The following is a 19,582-nucleotide window of genomic DNA, read 5'->3' as shown; positions in this document are numbered from 1 at the left end:
TTGGAACCATAGTTTATTTTCTATGTCTGTGAGTTTATTTCTGGTTTGTAAGTAAGTTCATTTGTATCTTTTTTTTTTAGATCCCACATATAAGTGATATATGATATTTGTCTTTCTCTGTCTTCTCTTAATATGATAGTCTCTAGGTCCAACCATGTTGCAGCTAATGGAATTATTTCATTCTTTTTATGGCTGAGTAGTATTCCATTGGGTGTGTGTGTGTGTACACACATTTTCTTTATCCATTCATTTGTTGGTGGACACAGACTTCTTCCATGTCTTGGCTCTTATAAATAGTGCTGCTATGAACATTGGGGTGCATGTAGCTTTTTGAATTAATTTTTTCTGGATATATGACCAGGAGTAGGATTGCTGAATCATATGGTCACTCTACTTTTAGTTTTTTAAGGAACCTCCACACTGTTCTCCGTAGTGGCTGCATCAATTTACATTCCTACCAATAGTATAGAAGCATTCCTTTTTCTCCACACCCTTTCCAGCATTTATTATTTGTAGACTTTTTAATGATGGCCATTCTGACTGGTATGAGGTGATAACTCATTGTAGTTTTGATCTGCATTTCCCAAATAATTAACAATATTGAGCAACTTTTCATGTGCCTATTGGCCATTTGTATGTCTTCATTGGAGAAATGTCTATTCAGTTCGTCTGCCCATTTTTTGATTGAGTTATTTGTTTTTTGATATTAAGCTTGTCATCCTATTTACATGTGGCAGAACTCTAACTTCTCTGAAAACAGACAGTGAGACGGAGGCTGAAGCACAGCAAAGACTGCCACAGTCCTACACCATTCTCCTGTTTCGCCTTGGCAAATAACTTGTCATCTAATTTTACTTTGGAGATAATAAGGAATTATTAAACACAATGATGAAAGCATTTTGTAGACCAGTGAATATACATATTTTGTGTCATGAGTGGGGTATGTGCAGCTGTGAACATCTGGCTTGCTGCCAACCTCTCCCCAGAGGGGTGGTTTCTGCAGCATCTGATATGTACATGCTCCCAACATCATGGAACGTTGCTTGTATTGTGCTTGGGAACAATATAAAGAAATAATTTTTCTTTTCTTTGGCAGAGAATTTTGACCAACATGTCTTATAAGTGTATTTTGTCTGTGCAGTCTCAAATGTTTTAATCACCTAGTGAAGACAAACTAACATAAGGCCTCAGTTTGGATCCTAATATTCAGCCTATTAACCTTCAATAAGCACAGTCGTCTATTAAATAATCACTTTTTTTTCCCATTGCTGGTTATTGTCCAATTAAGTATAAAAAATTACCATCCCTAAAAGCAAATATCCTCTGCTCTCGGGGAGTAAATGATAAAACAGCCGTCTTTCCCCCCAGCACAAATCAGTGCACTTCATATCTGTAGATGCTGCAATGTTATCAGTGTATTCAAGCGAGACTGAAAGACCATTCCTGAGGAGCAATTCTTTCCTCACCCGACTGAGGGACAGGCTGCCTGCGAGCTGACTGTTGCTAACAAGTAGTAGGGCCTGTTATCATTAAACATTTGTAGCTTTGCTCCTACCCTGCACTGTTCCAAGAGTAGAAATGTTTAAACCTACCCGAGTAGAAACCCTCCTGTTCCACATTCATATTTTAGCTAGGGGTTTTCTTAAATCCTCTGCTACTTGTAAGACTGAGACCTGGCTTTGCAGTAACGTGACAGACACTTCCGTTTTATATTTTGGTCCAGCAGAGACTGCTCAGTCTAAATGAACTTTTTGTGGCTTTGTTTTCTCCACACACCATTCCTCTTACTTTCTTCATTACTGTTCTTCGGGGGAAATTAGTTCCCATCAGCAGTATTTGCCCCCAGCTGGTGAATCAGATGGGGCTTTTTAATAGTAAATAAACACCGAAGGCTGAGGGCAGCGAATCTACGCCCTGGTGCCAGCTAATGAAGAGCCTCACATGAAAGCTTACGCACAGGGGACAGGCATAGTGCAAATGTCCTGGGACCCAAGATTAGCTACTCTTCTCCCACACGCTGCATAACAGATAGTAGTGATTATTAATTATTTAAGCAAAGAACATGAGAGAAAACACAGGCGGCAAAATGATGAAAAAGGAAGCTGCACTCTAGGATACTCTATTGAAATCACTTTAATTAGCAGCAAGATATAGAGTCAAGGGAAAGAGACCAAGATACTTAACAGCTAAAGAATTTTTTAAAATCCTCTATCACTTTTTTCCCTTTAAAAAACCCCGAACAACATAGGTTATATTTGTATACACTGCTAACAAACTGGAATATGAAAATGAAATGGCTTCCACAGGCCGCCCTCTGCGCTGGCACGTGGGGGCAGGAAGTGACGCGAGGCGGCTCAGTCAGGTCTTCACAGGTCCCAGAGATTCCCGAGGCGGTGGGTCCCGGGCTCTCCTCGAGGTGCATTTCCCTTGCTCCTACACACTCAGGGCACTGAAACTCTAAAGCTGAAGCTACAACCACCTTGATTCCCTTTTCTTTGTCCTGAAACCTTCATGAGATTTTTCACTTCAAATTTCAAAAGTTGTGTCATTCCTGCTGGGTTTTACTTTTTCTTTGCGTATATCATGATACCTAGAACGGTTTCTTCCTATTACATAAGCTGTAACACTATTTAAAAAGTTAAGAGCCCAAAAAGGCGCACTTTGATCTTATTTTTAAATCCTTGGACAATCTCCACTTGTTTGAAACTCACCGGTAGTTCTCCTACCGAGCAACCTTTCCAAATTGCCCATCCCCCGGCAGTTAATGACATTTCCTCATATAACCACCGGTTTCATTTCTAATTCAGTAACATTTAGAGATCTCTCATTATTACTGTAACTACCCTGGCTCTGTGACTGAGACAACACTGTGGGTTTTTTTTTTTTTTTTTTTTTTTTTTTTTTTGTAGGTCTCTTTTTCTGACCTTGTCCCAATATTCACACTACCTTACACTAAATTCTTACAGGATCTTTCATTTGAAGTGATTCAGAACTTCATGTGACCTAGTATGTATCCCCTGACTTTTGTTCAAGCATAGTCTCCTTAGTCAACTGCTTGTTCAAGGAATATTTATTGAGTGCTTACCAGGTGCATGTCACTGTGCTAGGTAGGGATAAAGCAGCAAATCAGACACATATCGTCCTCATGATGGGTAAGACATATACCAATGAATTACACAATTGAATAATTCATTGCAATTATAGTTAAGTGCTAAAAGCTGAAATAAAATGGACTGCGAGCCCATATAATTAGGGACCTAACCTTGCATTAGGGTCAGGAAGTTTCCTTGGAAAAATTAAGATTTAAGCTTACACTTGAGGTATAAATAGGAGTTAACGAAGCAAAGAGTGGGGAGAAGAGGGTAGCACACAGTGGGGCCAGCCCATAAAAGGGCCGTGAACAAGAAAGAGAGCATGGTGAGACCAAAGAGCTGAGAGAAAAGGCTGGGTGGCTCGAGTGCAGAGAGATGGGGAAAGAGGCCAAGCCCCCATCATACAGGACTTTACAGGGCATGCTAAACATTCAGTATTTATTCCAAAAGCAATGAGAACTACTAAAAGGTTTACACAAGGATGTGACATGGTTGGATTTGTATTTAAACAGATGACTATGGCTTCTGCAAGGAGAATGAACTAAAATGGAATAAGAATGGCATATTAGTCAGTGATTGTGTAAAAAACCACCTCAAAACTCAGTGGCTTAACATGCATTTGTGTTTTTTGTTCAGGGGTCTGCAGATTGCCTGGTGTGTGTGTACTTCAGGCTGTGGGTTGGCTATGACTCTGCTGGATTAGGCTGGGATCAACAGGGTTTAGCTGCAGACTGGGATTAAGTCTGCTCCATATGTCTCCTCATTCTCCTGAATCAGAGGCCACAGAGGGCACATTCCTCTTACGATGAATGGCAGAAAAGCACGAGCACCAAGCCAAACCGCGGAAGCACACTGAGGACCTCTCCGGGAGTCATATCCATAAACATTCCGTTTGCCAAGTTCAGTCTAATGGCCAGGTCTGAAGTGGTGGTGTAAAGAAATATATTCCACCTCAAGGGAGGAAGATGTGAATAAATACTTGTGGAGTGATACTCCAATACATCAAAGCAGCTATGATCAAGGCATTTTCCATTCTTACGGGAAAAAAAAATAAATGGTAGAGTCTACTGCTTTCTTCATCCTAAACCACCTGCCCCTAGCCCCCAAACAACTGCTTTAATTTTCCCAATTAATTTAATTTTCCATTTAAAACAATGTGTAGAATATAAAACTGTATAATATTATCAGCTCAGAATGACTTTGATCATTTATGGAACAGTTTGGGGTCCTTGACCCTAACTTTTTCAGGGAGTCTCTGGATGCAGTGTGTGTATGATTTGTAGGTGGTTGTAGGGCTGTAATGATCTTCTTTCACAAGTTTTCAGAAACACACTGACCCCTGTTTGCACTCACTGCTATGTACACACAAGAGGAGCTTCTTCCTGCGGGGGCTGGCTCTACCTTGCTCAGGAATGCTCACTCTTCTGTCAGTTGCTCCACGGCTACCAATTCTACAACGGGTTCCGGACGGCAAGGAGAGAAAGGCATAGCAGGCACTCAGTTTATGGTGGACGGGTCTGGCATAGTGCTATGCACTCGCATCAGTTTTTAGGTATAATTTATTATTTGGGGGTGGGGTTTTTTGCATTTTTTTCCTCTTCTTTCTTCTTTTTTAAAAACAATTTATTGAGAGGAAAACAAATCCATTCTTTTTCTCCTAAGTCCTAATTTATCTCACATTCTTGGGCTTAGCTCTCACTGGGATTCACCCTTTTCCTCCGTTCCTGCAGTTAGGCATGCATTCATAGCCATAGTCCTGGGTCTTTAATAAGAAATTAGTCATGCTGTGGACATCAATATTTTTGGTGGGGTGTGAGGCTGAGGGGAGAGTTCATGGAACTTGGGAGCAGCCCTGGGAAGTGAAAGTGAACAATTTTTAGCTGAATTCAAGTGGAGGCAATTCACTTAAAGAATCCACAGGCTTTAGCAGTACCTCAGATTGACTTAAATGAGGAGTTAGACTGAAATAGCTGCAGGCTCCAGGGGGCAGACCAAACCCACTGAGGTCCTCTCCTGGGAGACAGAAAGGCGTTTCCACAGCCCGCATCACCAAGTGCTGCCGGCTGCTCCTGCGCCCCCGGCACGTGCTCCGCATGGGAGCATTTCCGCTCATCTTACTCACTAGTGCCCAAGTACAGACAGAACGGAGACACTTACCTCACTAATAAATAGAAAAGCTTTCTTAGGAAAGAGCAAAAGACATACTCCCAGAGAAGAAGAGGCAGGAGTCCTCAAGCAAGCACAGGGGACACTTGTGACTTTTTAAAACAACCTTGAGCAGGCAATTTCCATTTAATTTCTTTTGGGAGGAGACACAGAACCAGCATGCTAAAGGGGCTGCAGTATCTAGTTTTATGTTTAATTTTTTATTTTGTTCGAGTCAATAAATAATGCTTTTTAAATTTTTTTAATTAAAAATATTGTATTGAGTTATAGTCAGCCTACAATGTGGAACTAGTTTTAATGTGTCTTCTACTTCTGCTGCTAACGACACCCTGCTGAGACACACAAATTCCCACAAACCCAGTAACATTCTTTCACTAGGATGTCTTGAGTTATTATAAGATCTCTTTAGCACAACTTATGTCATTAAAGGAAATTTAACAGAAAAAGTCATTTATCTCAACTCCAGGAAAGGAAAAGACAGGAGTAACAGAATTGTAGACTTTTCCCCACATCAGGTATTTCTACTTAATTTTATTTTACGATTTTAATTTCTCATTACCTCAAATATCTATATGAACACAAGCTTCCCTTAGTCAAACCAAACACAACACCTCCATTTTATTTAGTATTCTTAAAATGTATATTTTAAGATTTAAAATATTTTATTTTAATGAAAGTGGTATTATTTAATTTTATACAGTTCCTTATATGGTAGTTTCAAAGCAATTTAAACATTTAATAACCATTCTTCACAAAATATCTACATGAACATTTGGAAGGTGACTTGACAAAATGGGATACAAGTATAAAAGAGTGGCAGAATTAGAACTAAAAATGGAGTGACAGGGTTCAGGAGACACATCACCCCACAATGTGGCACCCTGGAACACTGAATATTTTAAGCTGAAGGAATCTGAGATATGGCATGTGTGGAAGACTTTCGACCTTCCCTTGAAGCAGGTCAGAAAACCCTCATGTGAGAGGTACCCTCCCCAATACCTGGAGGAAAGGAGCATCCTTTCCTCCGAAGACTAGAAACAGAGAGAGGAATCTGAACAAACAGATGTGACCAAGTTTCTGGTAGTTTATCACACTTAGCTCACCTTTGTTCTATCACATTTCCCCACAACTTTCCACTCTTCATCAAACTGAGTATAAAAGGACTCAGGTTTAACGATTTCTCTGGGTCTTCACTTCCTTGTGAAGGTCCCCATGTCACATAAAACTTAAAGTAAATAAATCTGCATGCTTTTCTCTTGTTAATCTTTTGTTATCGGGGTCCCAGTTAAGAACATGAAAAGGTAGAGGAAAGACATTTTTCCTCCCCCACAGGAGTATTTCTTTCCATTTAATATTCTCCAGAACAACTTAATAACTTAAATACAGATGACCCTTGAACAACATGGGTTTGAACTGTCAGGGTCAAACTATACCCGAATTTCTTTCACTAAATACATACTATAGAACTAACTACATATCCATGGTTGGTTGAATTCACTGATGCATGGAACTGCGGATACCGAGTGCTGACTGAGGATTTTCAACTGTGTAGAGGGTGGGCACCCCTAAACCTCATGTTGATCAAGGGTCAACTGTATTTTAGTGAGATATGCATTTTCCAACACTGATTAAAAGATGAGGTAAAAAGTTATAGATGAAAGAGTTCACTTAGATCAAATTGTATAGATTAGGATAATTTCTTTTTTTTTTTTTTTCAGAGGTACTGGGGATTGAACCCAGAATCTTGTGCATGCTAAGCATGCTGCTCTACCACTTGAGCTATACCCTCCTCCCCAGATTAGGATTATTTCTAAGTGGAATCTTCCTTACAACATGTAAATACACATGTGAAATAATGTTTCTAAAGACCCAGCTAACTATGATAGAGTAAAAGTTTTTTGGGGGGGGTTAGATCTATTAAACACAATTTTATTGTAAAATAAATCAGTGATGCAGCTGGATAGCTAAACTTCTATTAATTATATAAACATTTAAGAGTCCTACTTTTTTAAAAAAGGACTCTATCCAATATATATATCCAATTTCAGAAAATTTAACAAGAGTCAAATAATGTGTGTGGCATATATCAGCAATCAACAAATGTCTGATGAAAGAATGATATCACAATCAGAAGAGGTAGCAGATAGAAACTTTCCTTGCTTTCACACAATAACGATTGTTAAGATTTTTCTCAAATGTGTTCTTTTCAATTTCAAGACTTGATCCCCACCAGAGAAAAGCACATTTTGAGTTTTTCAAACCAAAGGGGCCTAGTACACACAATTTTTCAGTGCTTTGATTGTAACAAAATTAACCTGGCACAATCAACCTCCCACTCTGGCAAGAGCAGCGCTGTGGGAGGTCGTAAGAGCCCTGGGGGAGCAGTCAGGCTCCCAGAAGAGAGGCATACACATGAGCGAGCACACCCTCACACCCCTCATTGCTCCTCCAAGCTCACAAGTTAAAGACAGAATCCACATTTTTCTCTCTGAGAATAGAAAGTAGGTTTAAGTATTTCTATATGTACTCCTTTATGTGGAGTCTTGCTCATGGTATTTTCTTGCAGAAGAACAAAGCACTCATACTTCTGGGAGACAGGATGAAAAGAAATGCCACAAGGCTGAGGCTAAGGGACTGAGATTTTTGCCTGTTTGCTCCAAAAGTACAAATGCTCCTCTCCTGGGTAAATACGAAACAAAATATTTAAACAAGTAAGTTCAGAGCCTTATAAACCAAATCTAAGGTATAATTTACCAAGACCTAGAATAAATGATTAAAATTTGAGATGCTAATAGAGTCAAAAATTTTTTTTAAAGATGAAGCAATAGAAAGCACCACCTTTTCTAACATCATAGTCAACCACAGGATTAAGGCAATCAGTTATAATCCAAGCCAGGCCAAATACTTGCTTTTACCTAAATTATCTATCTCTTTGATTATCATCAAGGGTCACTGCCTCAGTTTTCAACTTGGCTTGGTTTATTAGCATTGGAGGAATAAGGCCAGACCTAAAGGTTTTCACATAAGCCAAAAAAGAAAAAAAAAAAAAAATCACTGAACTCCTCTTATAGTAAAGAAAGTGCTATGTATGTATAGGATAATTTAGTAGTAACAAAGAAACAGTACTTGACCCACTAAGACATTTTAGAGTAAACAGACATAATTAAGATAAACTCTTAAACCAGGTACTGAAATTATGAGTGAAGAAATAAAACTAGAAGTTCTTGTGGGAATGCTTCAAGAGTTCATGGTCACAGTTGCCAGAAGTTGGGGGCAGAGGACCTGTGAGCGTAATCTGAGAACTCTTACTAGCATTATCTTCCTCTTTTTTAACTCAAAAGAAAATTGGCGGCTCTTGACCTCCTTTGTAGAAAATATTTTTTTAATTTGTTTAATTTTAATTGTAGTTCATTGTCTGAGGCTGTAAGGAATGTGATCTTCTCAGAGGAAAACCAAGCATTAGGAAGTCACCAACTGACAGCCTCGACCCTCTCAACTTTCCTGGTTCTCTGCTTGGAACAGCACGACTTTCTATCGTGAACTCTTGAGAACATTGCTGACCCCTTGTGTTTTGAGGCCCCTTCAGCATTAGTCTCTCCACTCTGCTATTAGTGTGAGCAGGGAGAGGGCTTTCTAAAAGAAAGCGAGTGAGGATGTCAAAAGGCCATTTTCCAGGGGGATATCTAGTACAGCCATATTTCTAACCTGCTTTTTGCAACTTAATGAAAATATTAAATACTAGTTTCTCCGGTTTCTAAATCTTTTTAATTCCAGGGCCACACAGGCTGAAAGCAATTACAGCTTGTTCATGGGGGTCTGTGGGAATGCTGACAGTTTTAATTTACATATTAATGCTGGAAAACATTTTGAGAGGCAAAGAAGAGCGTTCTTTGGTCATAGTAATGAATAGAATAAGGAAAAAATAGACAGGAAAGTGGCTGAAAAGCTCTAGGCAAAATGGTCTGGGTTTATTTTTTTCTGTAATAATTTCAAACTATCCATCATTCACTGTAATAAGATACTATTCCAATGGCGGATTTGCAGAGTCTTTTATTTTGCCTAAGATGACCGTTCTTTGGCTGAGTGTCTTCAATAAAAGACCTAACAACCAAAGTTAACAATCCATCTGTCCCAGCTCCAGCTCTGTCCTGGGAACAACTCATTCTATTGCTTGCTTTTTCCCTCTATCGCCCACCTAGAATACCTAACTTACCACTCACAGGATAAAAACAAAACAAAACATTGAAACATAGGTATTTCTTTAAATTACTAGATTTCATTAAACAGCTCAGTTAGACACTTGATCATTGAAATTTATTTCTGCTGCAACCCCAGTTCTTTGAAAAACGCAGGAATTCTTTTCATTAAAATACTAGCTTGACCCAAGGATGTCAAATAATCAGCTGCCTTAGCATTAGTTATTGCTGTCTGAGACCTCCCAAGAGGTCTAAAAAACTGGAGAATTAAGGATAGCAAAATGTGAACAGAAACATAGTTTATGTCATTTAATAACTATAGTTGTATACTTTTCAAATTATTCACGTTTCAAATAATTTTTCTGAATTAAATATCGAATTCGAGAAACAAAATATATCATATGGCCCTTGAAAGAACTGTTAAATGGTGGACTACCTCTAATGCAAAACTTTCTATATTAAGGAAGAGAGAGGAATGCATAGTAATCCAATGTAGTAGGTAGCTCCTGTTATCCCCACTGAATAGAAGAGGAAAATGAGGCTCAAAAGGTTTAAGTAACCTACCAAAGGTCACACGGCCACAGCTGACAGCGTCTTGCTAGGCATGGTAAACTTGGCCACTTTGAAAGGAAGATTAATTTTAAATTGAGTACTTGTTATTACTTATAAAATGAACACATTAATATAATTAATAACAAAATATTTCATTGAGGTTAGTCTTAGAGAAAGTTTCGGGGGAAAAATGAAGAACTTCAGATTCATCTAGGCCCCTCTCAAACATGAAATATTGCTGATTTTCCTTGTCCTACTACTACTGGAAGGGGAGGGGGAATCCTGCTATGGCTTAAAACAAAAACAAACCCCAGCAACTCCATACCTAGGTATGGACCCAAAAGAATTGAAAGCAGGTATTTAAACAAATGCTTATGCACAAATGTTCATAATAGCAGCACTGCTCACAACAGACAAAAAGTAGAAAAAGCCCAAATGTTCATCAAGAGATAAATGGATAAACACAATGTGGTATCCATGCAATGGAGTATTTTCAGCCATTAAAATGAATGAAGTACTGATATATGCTACAATGCGGATTAAGCGCAAAAATATTATGCTAAGTGAAAGAAGCCAGACACACAAAAAATCACGTACTATATGATTATGTTTATATGAAATATCCGGAATAGGTAAGTCCAGAGACAGAAAGTAGATTAGTGGTTGCTGGAGGGCTGGGAGGAGGAGGGAATGACTGCTTAACTAAGTATGGGGTCTATTTTAGGGGTGAGGAAATGTCTTGGAACTAGATAATGGTGGTAGTTGTACAACACTGTGAATGGACTGAATGCCACTGAACTGCACACTTTAAAGTGGTAAATTTTATGTCATGTGAATTTCACTTTGATTATAAAAATAATGAAATAGTGATTGACCACAAAGCCCTAGATGAATAGCAAATAATTTGCTTTTTCTTAGTTTGCCACAATTTAATGATTTTGCCCATAATAAACCAATATATAAAAAGTTACCCATTAAAAGTTCTAACTAAGGCATTAATGTAGCTGAGGTCCCCTAATTTGTCAAGTTGGCAGAGCACCTAGTAGAGTTTACAGTATACAAGAAGCTTTAAAAATGTTTTTAATTTGCATAAAGTGCAAAGAAAAAGAATACTGAGAAAAACATGAAAGAATATTAAGTGGCCAGAGCCTAGGAAATAAGCTAACATATGGGCGTATAGGGAAGTCTACCTATTTGAGTATACAGAGAGAGGTAAACACTCAGGGGAGAAACCAGCTTTTCCTCACAACTCGTGTTTCTCCAAAAACTGAAGAGTAAATAGTAGTTTACAGTCCCCACCCTCTGGGTTTCGGCAAAGAGGTCACACACGGGGAGGGCCTCTGGCTGCCACTTCCAATTGCTTCCCTGGTGAAACAACGCAGGAGGTTAAGTTACTTCAGGAGACTCTCAACAGGGCTCCCATTGTTCCAAGCTCAAAATTCAGGGACACAATGGCACCATTCATTCCGAGAGCTTACAGGCTGGGGAGAGGTCCCTCGGTGACAACTTTCTGTTGGGACTTTGAATTTTCATAAACACAGACTTGCACAAATATGTGTGAATTTTTTTTTTTTAAAAAAACAGCACAAAATAAAGGAATAAAATTCAATGGACACTAAACTGAGAATCAGGACACCCAAATCTTATCCCCAGCTCTCTGTCTCTAATGCCACTTCAAGCAAGTCACTTGCTATTTCTGAGCCTCACTTTCCTTGATTGTAAAATGAAAACGATTTCTAACATCACTCAGAACTCTAAAATTCTACAAATATAAGGTATGCTGATGTTGCCTACACTATTTACTCCAACAAGTGGGGATAAATTATGAGCAGAAAAGAACTGTCAGTTCACATCTTTTCATTTACTATCAGCACTGAAAGACAAGGAACCTTAATAAAAACAGGCAGAGAAACTGTTGTTTTCTCTCTCTTAATCACACAAATAATAATGAATAAGGTCCATTAGTCCCTCCATCCCAGCAAGCCCAGGATCACTCAAGCAGACATCCCTGCACAAAGCAGTGATGAAGGGCATGAACAGAAGCCACAAGCATGTTTTCCCGTCACCTTTTCTTAGGTTATTAATGCATTTCAAGAATCTCTTGATTTCTCTGCAATGACTCAAAATCCCCAGAAGAAAAACGCCATTTACAACAAAAATGTGATCAATGTCTCAAGCTTTCATATCATGTCATTTTTTTGTTTTTTCAACCTCAAAACTTGCCAAAGCAAGAACTTTGTCTCCAGAGCCTAAGGAGAAAGACACATAATAAATTAAAATGTCACTTTAAATGTATTCACAGTTCCAGATAAAGAAAGAAAAATCTATCACATAGATATTAAAATAGAAAACAAAGTGAGCTGCTATTATCAGTGCGTTACCCCTAAGCCTTCCCACTGCCATCCCAGTTCCCTTCCCCCTGCACAAACAACTCAGCTACGTAGGGTGATTTATCGGTTACAAATACTTACTCTAATTTAGGTATGAAATAGAACATGTAAAATTTTCGTTTACTTTACTTTTGTATTTACATTTAGCCGACACATATTTTTAAAACAGTAGGTTATATTAATTTGGTTATTTTAAATTAAAAGGTATTGGGAAGTAAACCCATTAAAAGGGGTTTATAAAGGAAACAATTCTGGTTTCACCTCTAAACTCAAGAAAAGGCCATCATTTTATCTCACGTGTACCATCTGTCAATCTGGAGCAGTAATTCATGTCCAGCTTTCAGAAATAGGAGCGTACTCACCAAGGTCTGTAGGGACTTTCTCAAACTGGCTGAGTATAGCACCGGCGTTTGCTGACAAGAAGGCCTCGTCATCTGCAGTCAGCTAAACGAACAAAGCCCGGCGGAGTGAGTTCAAGTGTTAACAAGTAGTTCTAGGAACCACGGTTAAGAACGTTTTAGGATGACAAACTAGACCACACAGATCAAGAAGTTTTATACCAAATACTTCACACTTTTTCCTTTATACCTGATATATTAAATTAAATACAGGTACCTTCTCTCCAAGTTTCCCGAGAGCTGTTAGTATCTCCACCTTCTGTTGAGTATACAGGTCTCTTTCCAGCTTTCCTACCATGAGATCTCTATCCATCTATATAGACGAATGCAAAGCATACGGTATTTAAGTTAGAAACATCCTGTGCAAAAATCCAGCTTTTTAGATCTACTTTTAATAAAAGGTCCTCTAGCTGATTAATATGATAAAGAACTATAGATAAAACTCAAGGCAGACATGACAGAAACACTATTACACACTTCTAATAAATCTTGACGCTCAGCATAACCATTATCTTAGTTATAAACAATACCAAAGAATTAGCAGGTCAATAGTTTCCTTTAAAGAGGAGCTATCCTCTAAGAACACATTTCATTAAACTGAAGTGTGATCTACAGGCTTAAATGAGATGACTGGTAACAGATCTCCTGGAACTCAGGTTAAATATCACCTCTACCACCAGATACACTGACAGCATGTCTTGATAACTATTTTATGTGCTTTACACATATTACTCCATTTAAACCTCGTAACAACCATAAGAGGTTGGGACGGACTATCACTGTCACCATTTTACCAGAGGGGAAACAGGCACAAAAAGGTTGAAGAAAATAACTACCCCAATGTCACATACCTCCATAGCAGAGGAGAGGGACAAATCCGGCCAGTATGACCCAAGTCCATGCTCTTAGCTACTATACTATTAAATTACTAGTTGTTGCAATAACTTACTAATGTCTTAATTACGTTCAAGTCTATAAACAGACTCCCTGAAGCATCAGGTTTATAAAGATGTTTGAAATTCTTCGATGGGAAAGGCCATACATGCATAAAGCACTGCTGCTCATGAATTCTAGGTGGGATTTCAATTTAGGGCTCCAGAAGTAAATAGTAAAACCTTACATGTGAAGTCCTAGCAGAAGTGGCCTGTAGCAATTTAAACTCCCGTATACTATTTAAACCTCTGCATTCGTTATCAACAATAATTGCTCAAAGGACTAATTTTGTCAGAAAACTGTGGGTTGTGCCTCTAAAATCAACTAACTAATTTTCTTTTTAATAAACTATTTTTTAGAGCAGTTTTAGATTCACAGTAAATTGAGCAAAAGGTACAGAGATTTCCCATATACTCCTTGTCCCTCTCATGCATAATCTCCCTGTCATAAACATCCCCCACCCGAGTGCTACGCTTCTTACAACTGACGAACCTGCACTGACACTTCATCATCACCCAAAGTCCATACTTCACATTAGGGTTCACTGTTGGTGTTGTGCATTTTCAGCTGACTGATTTTTAAACTTCAGAATGACATAATGAGCAAATTCTTGCACTGAGAAAAGAAATACACACAGCAACTGGATCAATTTAAAGAAACTTTACCTCTGCTAACCTCGTCCGAAGCTGACCTGGTTGTTTCTTTGCAAACAATCTGATGACCTCTGGGGTCTTAAAGGCCTGGCTGATAGCTGCCTGGATAGCCTAGAAATAAAACAAGGTAAAAACTAACCAAAATATTCCAACAAATCAGATATTACAATATTTGATTGACAGGTCTTCAATTCTTAATAGGTCTTCCGTGTTCATCAAACACTGTTACAATTTTAGTTACCATTTGCTATTTCAATGTAAGTCACTGGAGTCAAATACAAACTAGATGAAAATCTAGAAGCATATGCTGTTTTACCCGTATGTAGACATTCCTCTAGAAGTTAAACCCCAAAAAGGGTACATTTTCTATCCTAAATATACATCCTGGGGAAAAAAAAACCTAAACAAAAACAAAGCCACCCTGTGTTACCATGCTACGTACGTAACGCTTACCAGTTGCATTCCACTTAATTCATCTACCAAAGTCATATTTCCAGACATAATTTTCTTTAGTGAATCATTAAATTCACTTAGTTGCTCCAGAGTTTCCTTTTTGGTTTCTTCATATTCATCGGTATCAAGTTCCTCTCTGATGTATAGTGAACATAATACAGAAAAATATAGAATTCCAAGTGAAAAAAAACAACTTTAGTATTTGTTCACTAAGACTTCAGATACATACATATACAAAAAATATCCTGGGGGAAAAAGGCTGAAAGAAAATATCAAAATACTAATGATGGATGTGTTCAGATATTAGTATGGGTGTTTTCCTGCAATATGGTTACTTTAACAATTAAATTTTTTTTTTAACCAAAATGAGGCACACTTAACAAACCATGTAATAACTTCCTTTTAAGCAGTCTCTGAATCAATGGTACAACCTTAACATAGCCGAGCCTCAGTTTCTTTATCTATAAACTGCAGATAATGATAGTACTTACCTTATAGGGTTGCTATGAGCACTAGATAAAAAGTCCTTGACATATAACAGGTACTTAAACATCTATTATTATCACAATTATCATTAATGGTAGGTAAAGTTTATGCACCTTGAAATACAATAGCAATGCAGTGCTGGCCATCTGAGTTAGAGGCTATTTTTAATTAACCAAACAAGCCATTTATTAAACATTTACTACAAAAACAGCTACCATTTATCAAACATCTACTTTGGACCAAGCATTGTGTTTGTCCCTTCATCAGTTATATTCACAACAATCTTTCAAGGTTTTTAAAAAGGCAATGAGTAGTCCTAGTCCTTTGAGCATTTAAAGCTGAAAACACACACCAGAAGTTCAAGTAGTACCTTCTCAGCTTGATACCAGGCTGGGCTACTTTACATACTGAAGTCAAGGTAGGTGTTACTATTTCCACTTCACACTAGAGGAAATGGAAACTTGAGGTGGTTAAGTATGTTGCCCAAGTGCACATTCACTTAGCAATTAATTTAAAAATGTTCATATCCCAGCCTTTATAACTCCAAAGCCTGCACTGAGTTTAGTTCTCCAGCAGACAAGGCACTGTGAAGAACGCTACAGGGGAAACCAAATCACACGTGGGCCTGCACACACGGAGCTTATAATCTAGATGCAAAGAGAGGCCACTTTACAGCACAGCAGCATACAATTATACTATTACCTGCATTCCTCCAGATCTTGTAATTGCTGCATTAGTCTATCCAACTGTTCTTCTAAGTTCTGCTTTAATTTGCTTGTCTCTGTCTTTCCTCTGGAAGCCATTTTAATCTCTAAGTAAAACAATAAACCCACATAGAAGATACATTGGTTATTTGAAATGATTCAGTATAGCAGTGCAATTTAAAATAGCCTATACTTTCTGAGCTACAGGTGTAGGGAAGATAGCTGTGCAAAGAAAACCTCCACTTAGTATATAAAAGTTTAAATTCATACAGTATTAACATCCCACAAAAATGCCTAGCAGTCTTCTTAACTGACTTGACAAATTAATCAGAAGTCTTCACTATTGGTCTCACTTAAAAAAAATTCAATAGATGAAAATACAGATTTATTTTTAAAAAGTAGATCAGGTGTGACTTTGCTTTACAAGATTCATTTTAACATTCTTTTTCATTCTTAATAAGTACACTCCAGGACTCAGAATACTCCTAGTATTACCTCATTGGCCATTATGTGTATTTACTTAATGACTTGTGGGCATGAACAACTTTTGATATGAATTTCTTCTTTGGAAACCATCCATTTTTCTACTGGATTATCTTTCTCTTACTGATTTATATAGCATGGGTATAAAGTCTTTGTAATTATGTGGCAAATATTATCTCTGGTCCCTGACTGAAATTTTATAGTATATTTTGTTATGGTAAATTATTATTTTTAATGGCCAAATCTATCTTCTCCTCTACATCTTCTTAGTTTTGTGTCTCATGAAAGCAGCCCTAACCATCTCAAGATTAAAAAAATACATAGTATTTTGTATTTAAGCATATGAAGGTTTCGTTGTTGTTGTTAATACTGTGAAGTAGGGATCTAACTTTTATTTTCTTTCAAATGGATAGCCAATTGGCCCAACACTGTTTCCTGTATTTATGCTACCTTTAATGTAGACTCAATAGAAACAGACTCAAGTCTGGCCCTAAGGCATTACCTTGCTATTTAATTACTATAGCTTTAGAGGTGGTATACATTGATAACTGGTAAGGAGTTGCCTTTATTATTATGGGTTTCTTTCCCAATAATTTTTGACTATTCTTGTACATTTTCTCTTCTAAATGAATTTAAGAATCAGTTTGTGAAGTTCCAAAAAATTCATCTAAAATTTTGACAGAGATTATATTAAAACTAATATGGAGAAAATCTGTATCCTTGAAATTTGACTCTTCCAATCAAGCAATATATCTCTCCATAAATCTAGGCTTCCTTTTATGATCTTTAATTAAAAAAAAAAAGTACTGTTTTATTCAAAAAAGGCCTTGAAAATTGGCTGTTCTTACATATTTTGTATTTTTTTTTGTTAATATCAGAAACAGGGGTTTTGTCATTACAATTTCTGATTATTGCAGGTGTAGAGACAAGCTACTGATTTTGGTGTGTTGATATTGTATGCATTTACCTTAACATTTATAGCATTTACATTTTTCCATTTATAAAAATTAAACTATAGAAAACAAACTTATAGTTACCAAAGAGGAAAGGGGAGAGGGTTAAATTAAGAGTTTGGGATTAGTAAATATAAACTACTATATACAGAATAGATAAATAACAAGGCCCTACTGTACAGCACAGGGAACTATATTCAATAACTTGTAATAATCTGTAATGAAAAATAATATGAAAAAGAATACACATATGTACAACTAAATCACTATACTGTACATCAAAAAACGAATACAACATTGCAAATCAACTATACTTCAAAAAAAAAATTGAACTTACATTCCTTTTAGGAAACACTTTTAATATGAGGTACAACCGTTCATCAAAACCTAAATTCTAGGGTAACCTATGAAAGCACTTAAAATTTTCCTACACATAATCATTATCCAGTGATCTGACATGTGAACTTTAATGAAAATGATTCCTTACATTATATTCAAAGTAGAATGTAATCAGTGAAAATCTATGCTTACTACTATACCCTTTAAAACTGACTTAAATCAACTTCAATCATTAATAACATGTACGCATAAATGAGCTGCATTATAGCCAGAAGTGTAATTTATTACAGCTATATTTCATGTATAATATGCTAGCCAGAGGGTAATTTACTATAACTATGCCTCATGTATAATTTCTTCTGGAAATACATTTAAGTATTATTTTAAATCTGTTGAATTTTCCAATCTAAGTCAGTGCAAACCCAAAGTAACACTGAACGTGTCTTTCAGGCTTAATTTCCTACAGTTTAACCACACAGAACTACTTGCTGTTTCAAAACATGCCATGTACTTCATTCTTCTCTTCAGAGCCTGAATCTTTTTCTATCAATCACGGCCATTCTTCAAAGTCAAGTTTCACTTTCTCCGTAATGCCTTCCTTGGTTCCCTACCAATCACTAGATTATGAGTTATCTGACAGTAGGGATTTTACACTTTCTTTGTATACCAGTATCTAGCACAATGCTGGGCAGAGAGAAGGTACTGGATAAATAACTGGTAAATGAATAATGAGAACTGACTGCTTCTTCCACTACATTCTACATCTTATTCTCTATTTAGCACTATGTATGCCTTGAATTATATGTGATATAGCTTGTTGTTTGTCTGTCTTCCTCTCCACACTGTAAACCAAGAACATAAAATGAGTCTGATTCCTTTCTTGGCCTCCTCAGCCCTTAATACAGACTAGATATTGGGTAACTGGATGAACTGTATAAAGACACAACATATTTTAAGCAGATAAAGCTATTCTAAATGAATTTCAAGGAAGATGGAGGCACTTGAAAACCCTTAATCTGGTGCTACATGGAGATTTATCCCAGAAAGATTAACTCACGGGCACCACCTAGTATTCAATAAAGGTGGTGCACCTTGTACAAAAACAGCAAAATCACTCTCAAAATCTGTAACCTGGAGTGGAAGGTACTCATTCATGCTCACCTGTCTCTCAGTACTCTGAATTCTGCACCGTGCTGACGGGTCTCAAATTGCATAAACCTCCAATTCTTGAAGTTCCAAGTGTCATAAACGTGAGGAAAGCGAAACTGTTCATCAGGTCTACAAGAGGCTCAAAGTTCAAACCACCTGGGGGTGGAGCTGGCTGAGAAAAGGGAAGCCATTAACAAGTAGTTTTAATTACTATATATAATCTTGGCCTAAAGCAGTCCCGAAAACTTCCACTCGAGCAACCTGCAATTGAAACATATCTTCTCCTTCTAGGAACACATTAAAGGGCGGTAGTGAGGGGTAGGAGATGGGAGTGAGGATGGAGGAGGGGGAGAAACCGTTTTTCTCTTTATACTGTGCCTCTGGCAGCTTTTCTAAGATTTTTATCTCGTGAGGCCAAGGGTGTTACTGAGGAAAACTCCGCACCTAGACTAGCCCTGAAGGAAGTTGTCAAATCCAGAAGCACGGAAAAGATAAAATCGGAGCGCACACGGCTTCCAGGCTGGAAGTGAGCAGCGTCCAGACCTCGACCATCCCGACGCGGTTAGGGACCAGCTCTGGCCACAGCCCCAAACCCCATCTCCCATCGAGGAACTTGAAGCTTCCGCACTTGGGTC

At 37.6% G+C, this 19,582-nt stretch overlaps 1 protein-coding gene across 1 annotated transcript; it reads right to left on the bottom strand.

The window, feature by feature from the left end:
- Nucleotides 1-5,769: 5,769 nt before the first annotated feature.
- Nucleotides 5,770-19,100, bottom strand: LZIC (leucine zipper and CTNNBIP1 domain containing). Its single transcript, XM_045518559.2, has 7 exons — nucleotides 18,960-19,100; nucleotides 16,022-16,130; nucleotides 14,834-14,969; nucleotides 14,393-14,491; nucleotides 13,012-13,107; nucleotides 12,759-12,840; nucleotides 5,770-12,255 (listed from the first exon to the last, which is right to left on the bottom strand). Exons 2-7 carry the CDS (start codon nucleotides 16,120-16,122, stop codon nucleotides 12,197-12,199), a joined length of 573 nt encoding a protein of 190 aa, XP_045374515.1. The 5' UTR covers nucleotides 16,123-16,130; nucleotides 18,960-19,100; the 3' UTR covers nucleotides 5,770-12,196.
- Nucleotides 19,101-19,582: the final 482 nt, after the last annotated feature.

The sequence above is a fragment of the Camelus bactrianus genome, chromosome 13 (genome assembly GCF_048773025.1).
Source record: "Camelus bactrianus isolate YW-2024 breed Bactrian camel chromosome 13, ASM4877302v1, whole genome shotgun sequence".
NCBI lineage: Eukaryota > Metazoa > Chordata > Mammalia > Artiodactyla > Camelidae > Camelus > Camelus bactrianus.
This window is presented reverse-complemented; position numbering and strand designations above follow the sequence as displayed.

What these genes read in the sequence shown, in the direction of transcription:
- LZIC (XM_045518559.2), bottom strand. Translation starts at nt 16,122, where the DNA reads ATGGCTTCCAGAGGAAAGACAGAGACAAGCAAATTAAAGCAGAACTTA. An exon ending in CAAGATCTGGAGGAATGCAG is followed by an intron (nt 14,970 to 16,021) that starts GTAATAGTATAA and finishes ACTATACATCAG; the next exon opens with AGAGGAACTTGATACCGATG. An exon ending in TTCGGACGAGGTTAGCAGAG is followed by an intron (nt 13,108 to 14,392) that starts GTAAAGTTTCTT and finishes TCGTCTATATAG; the next exon opens with ATGGATAGAGATCTCATGGT.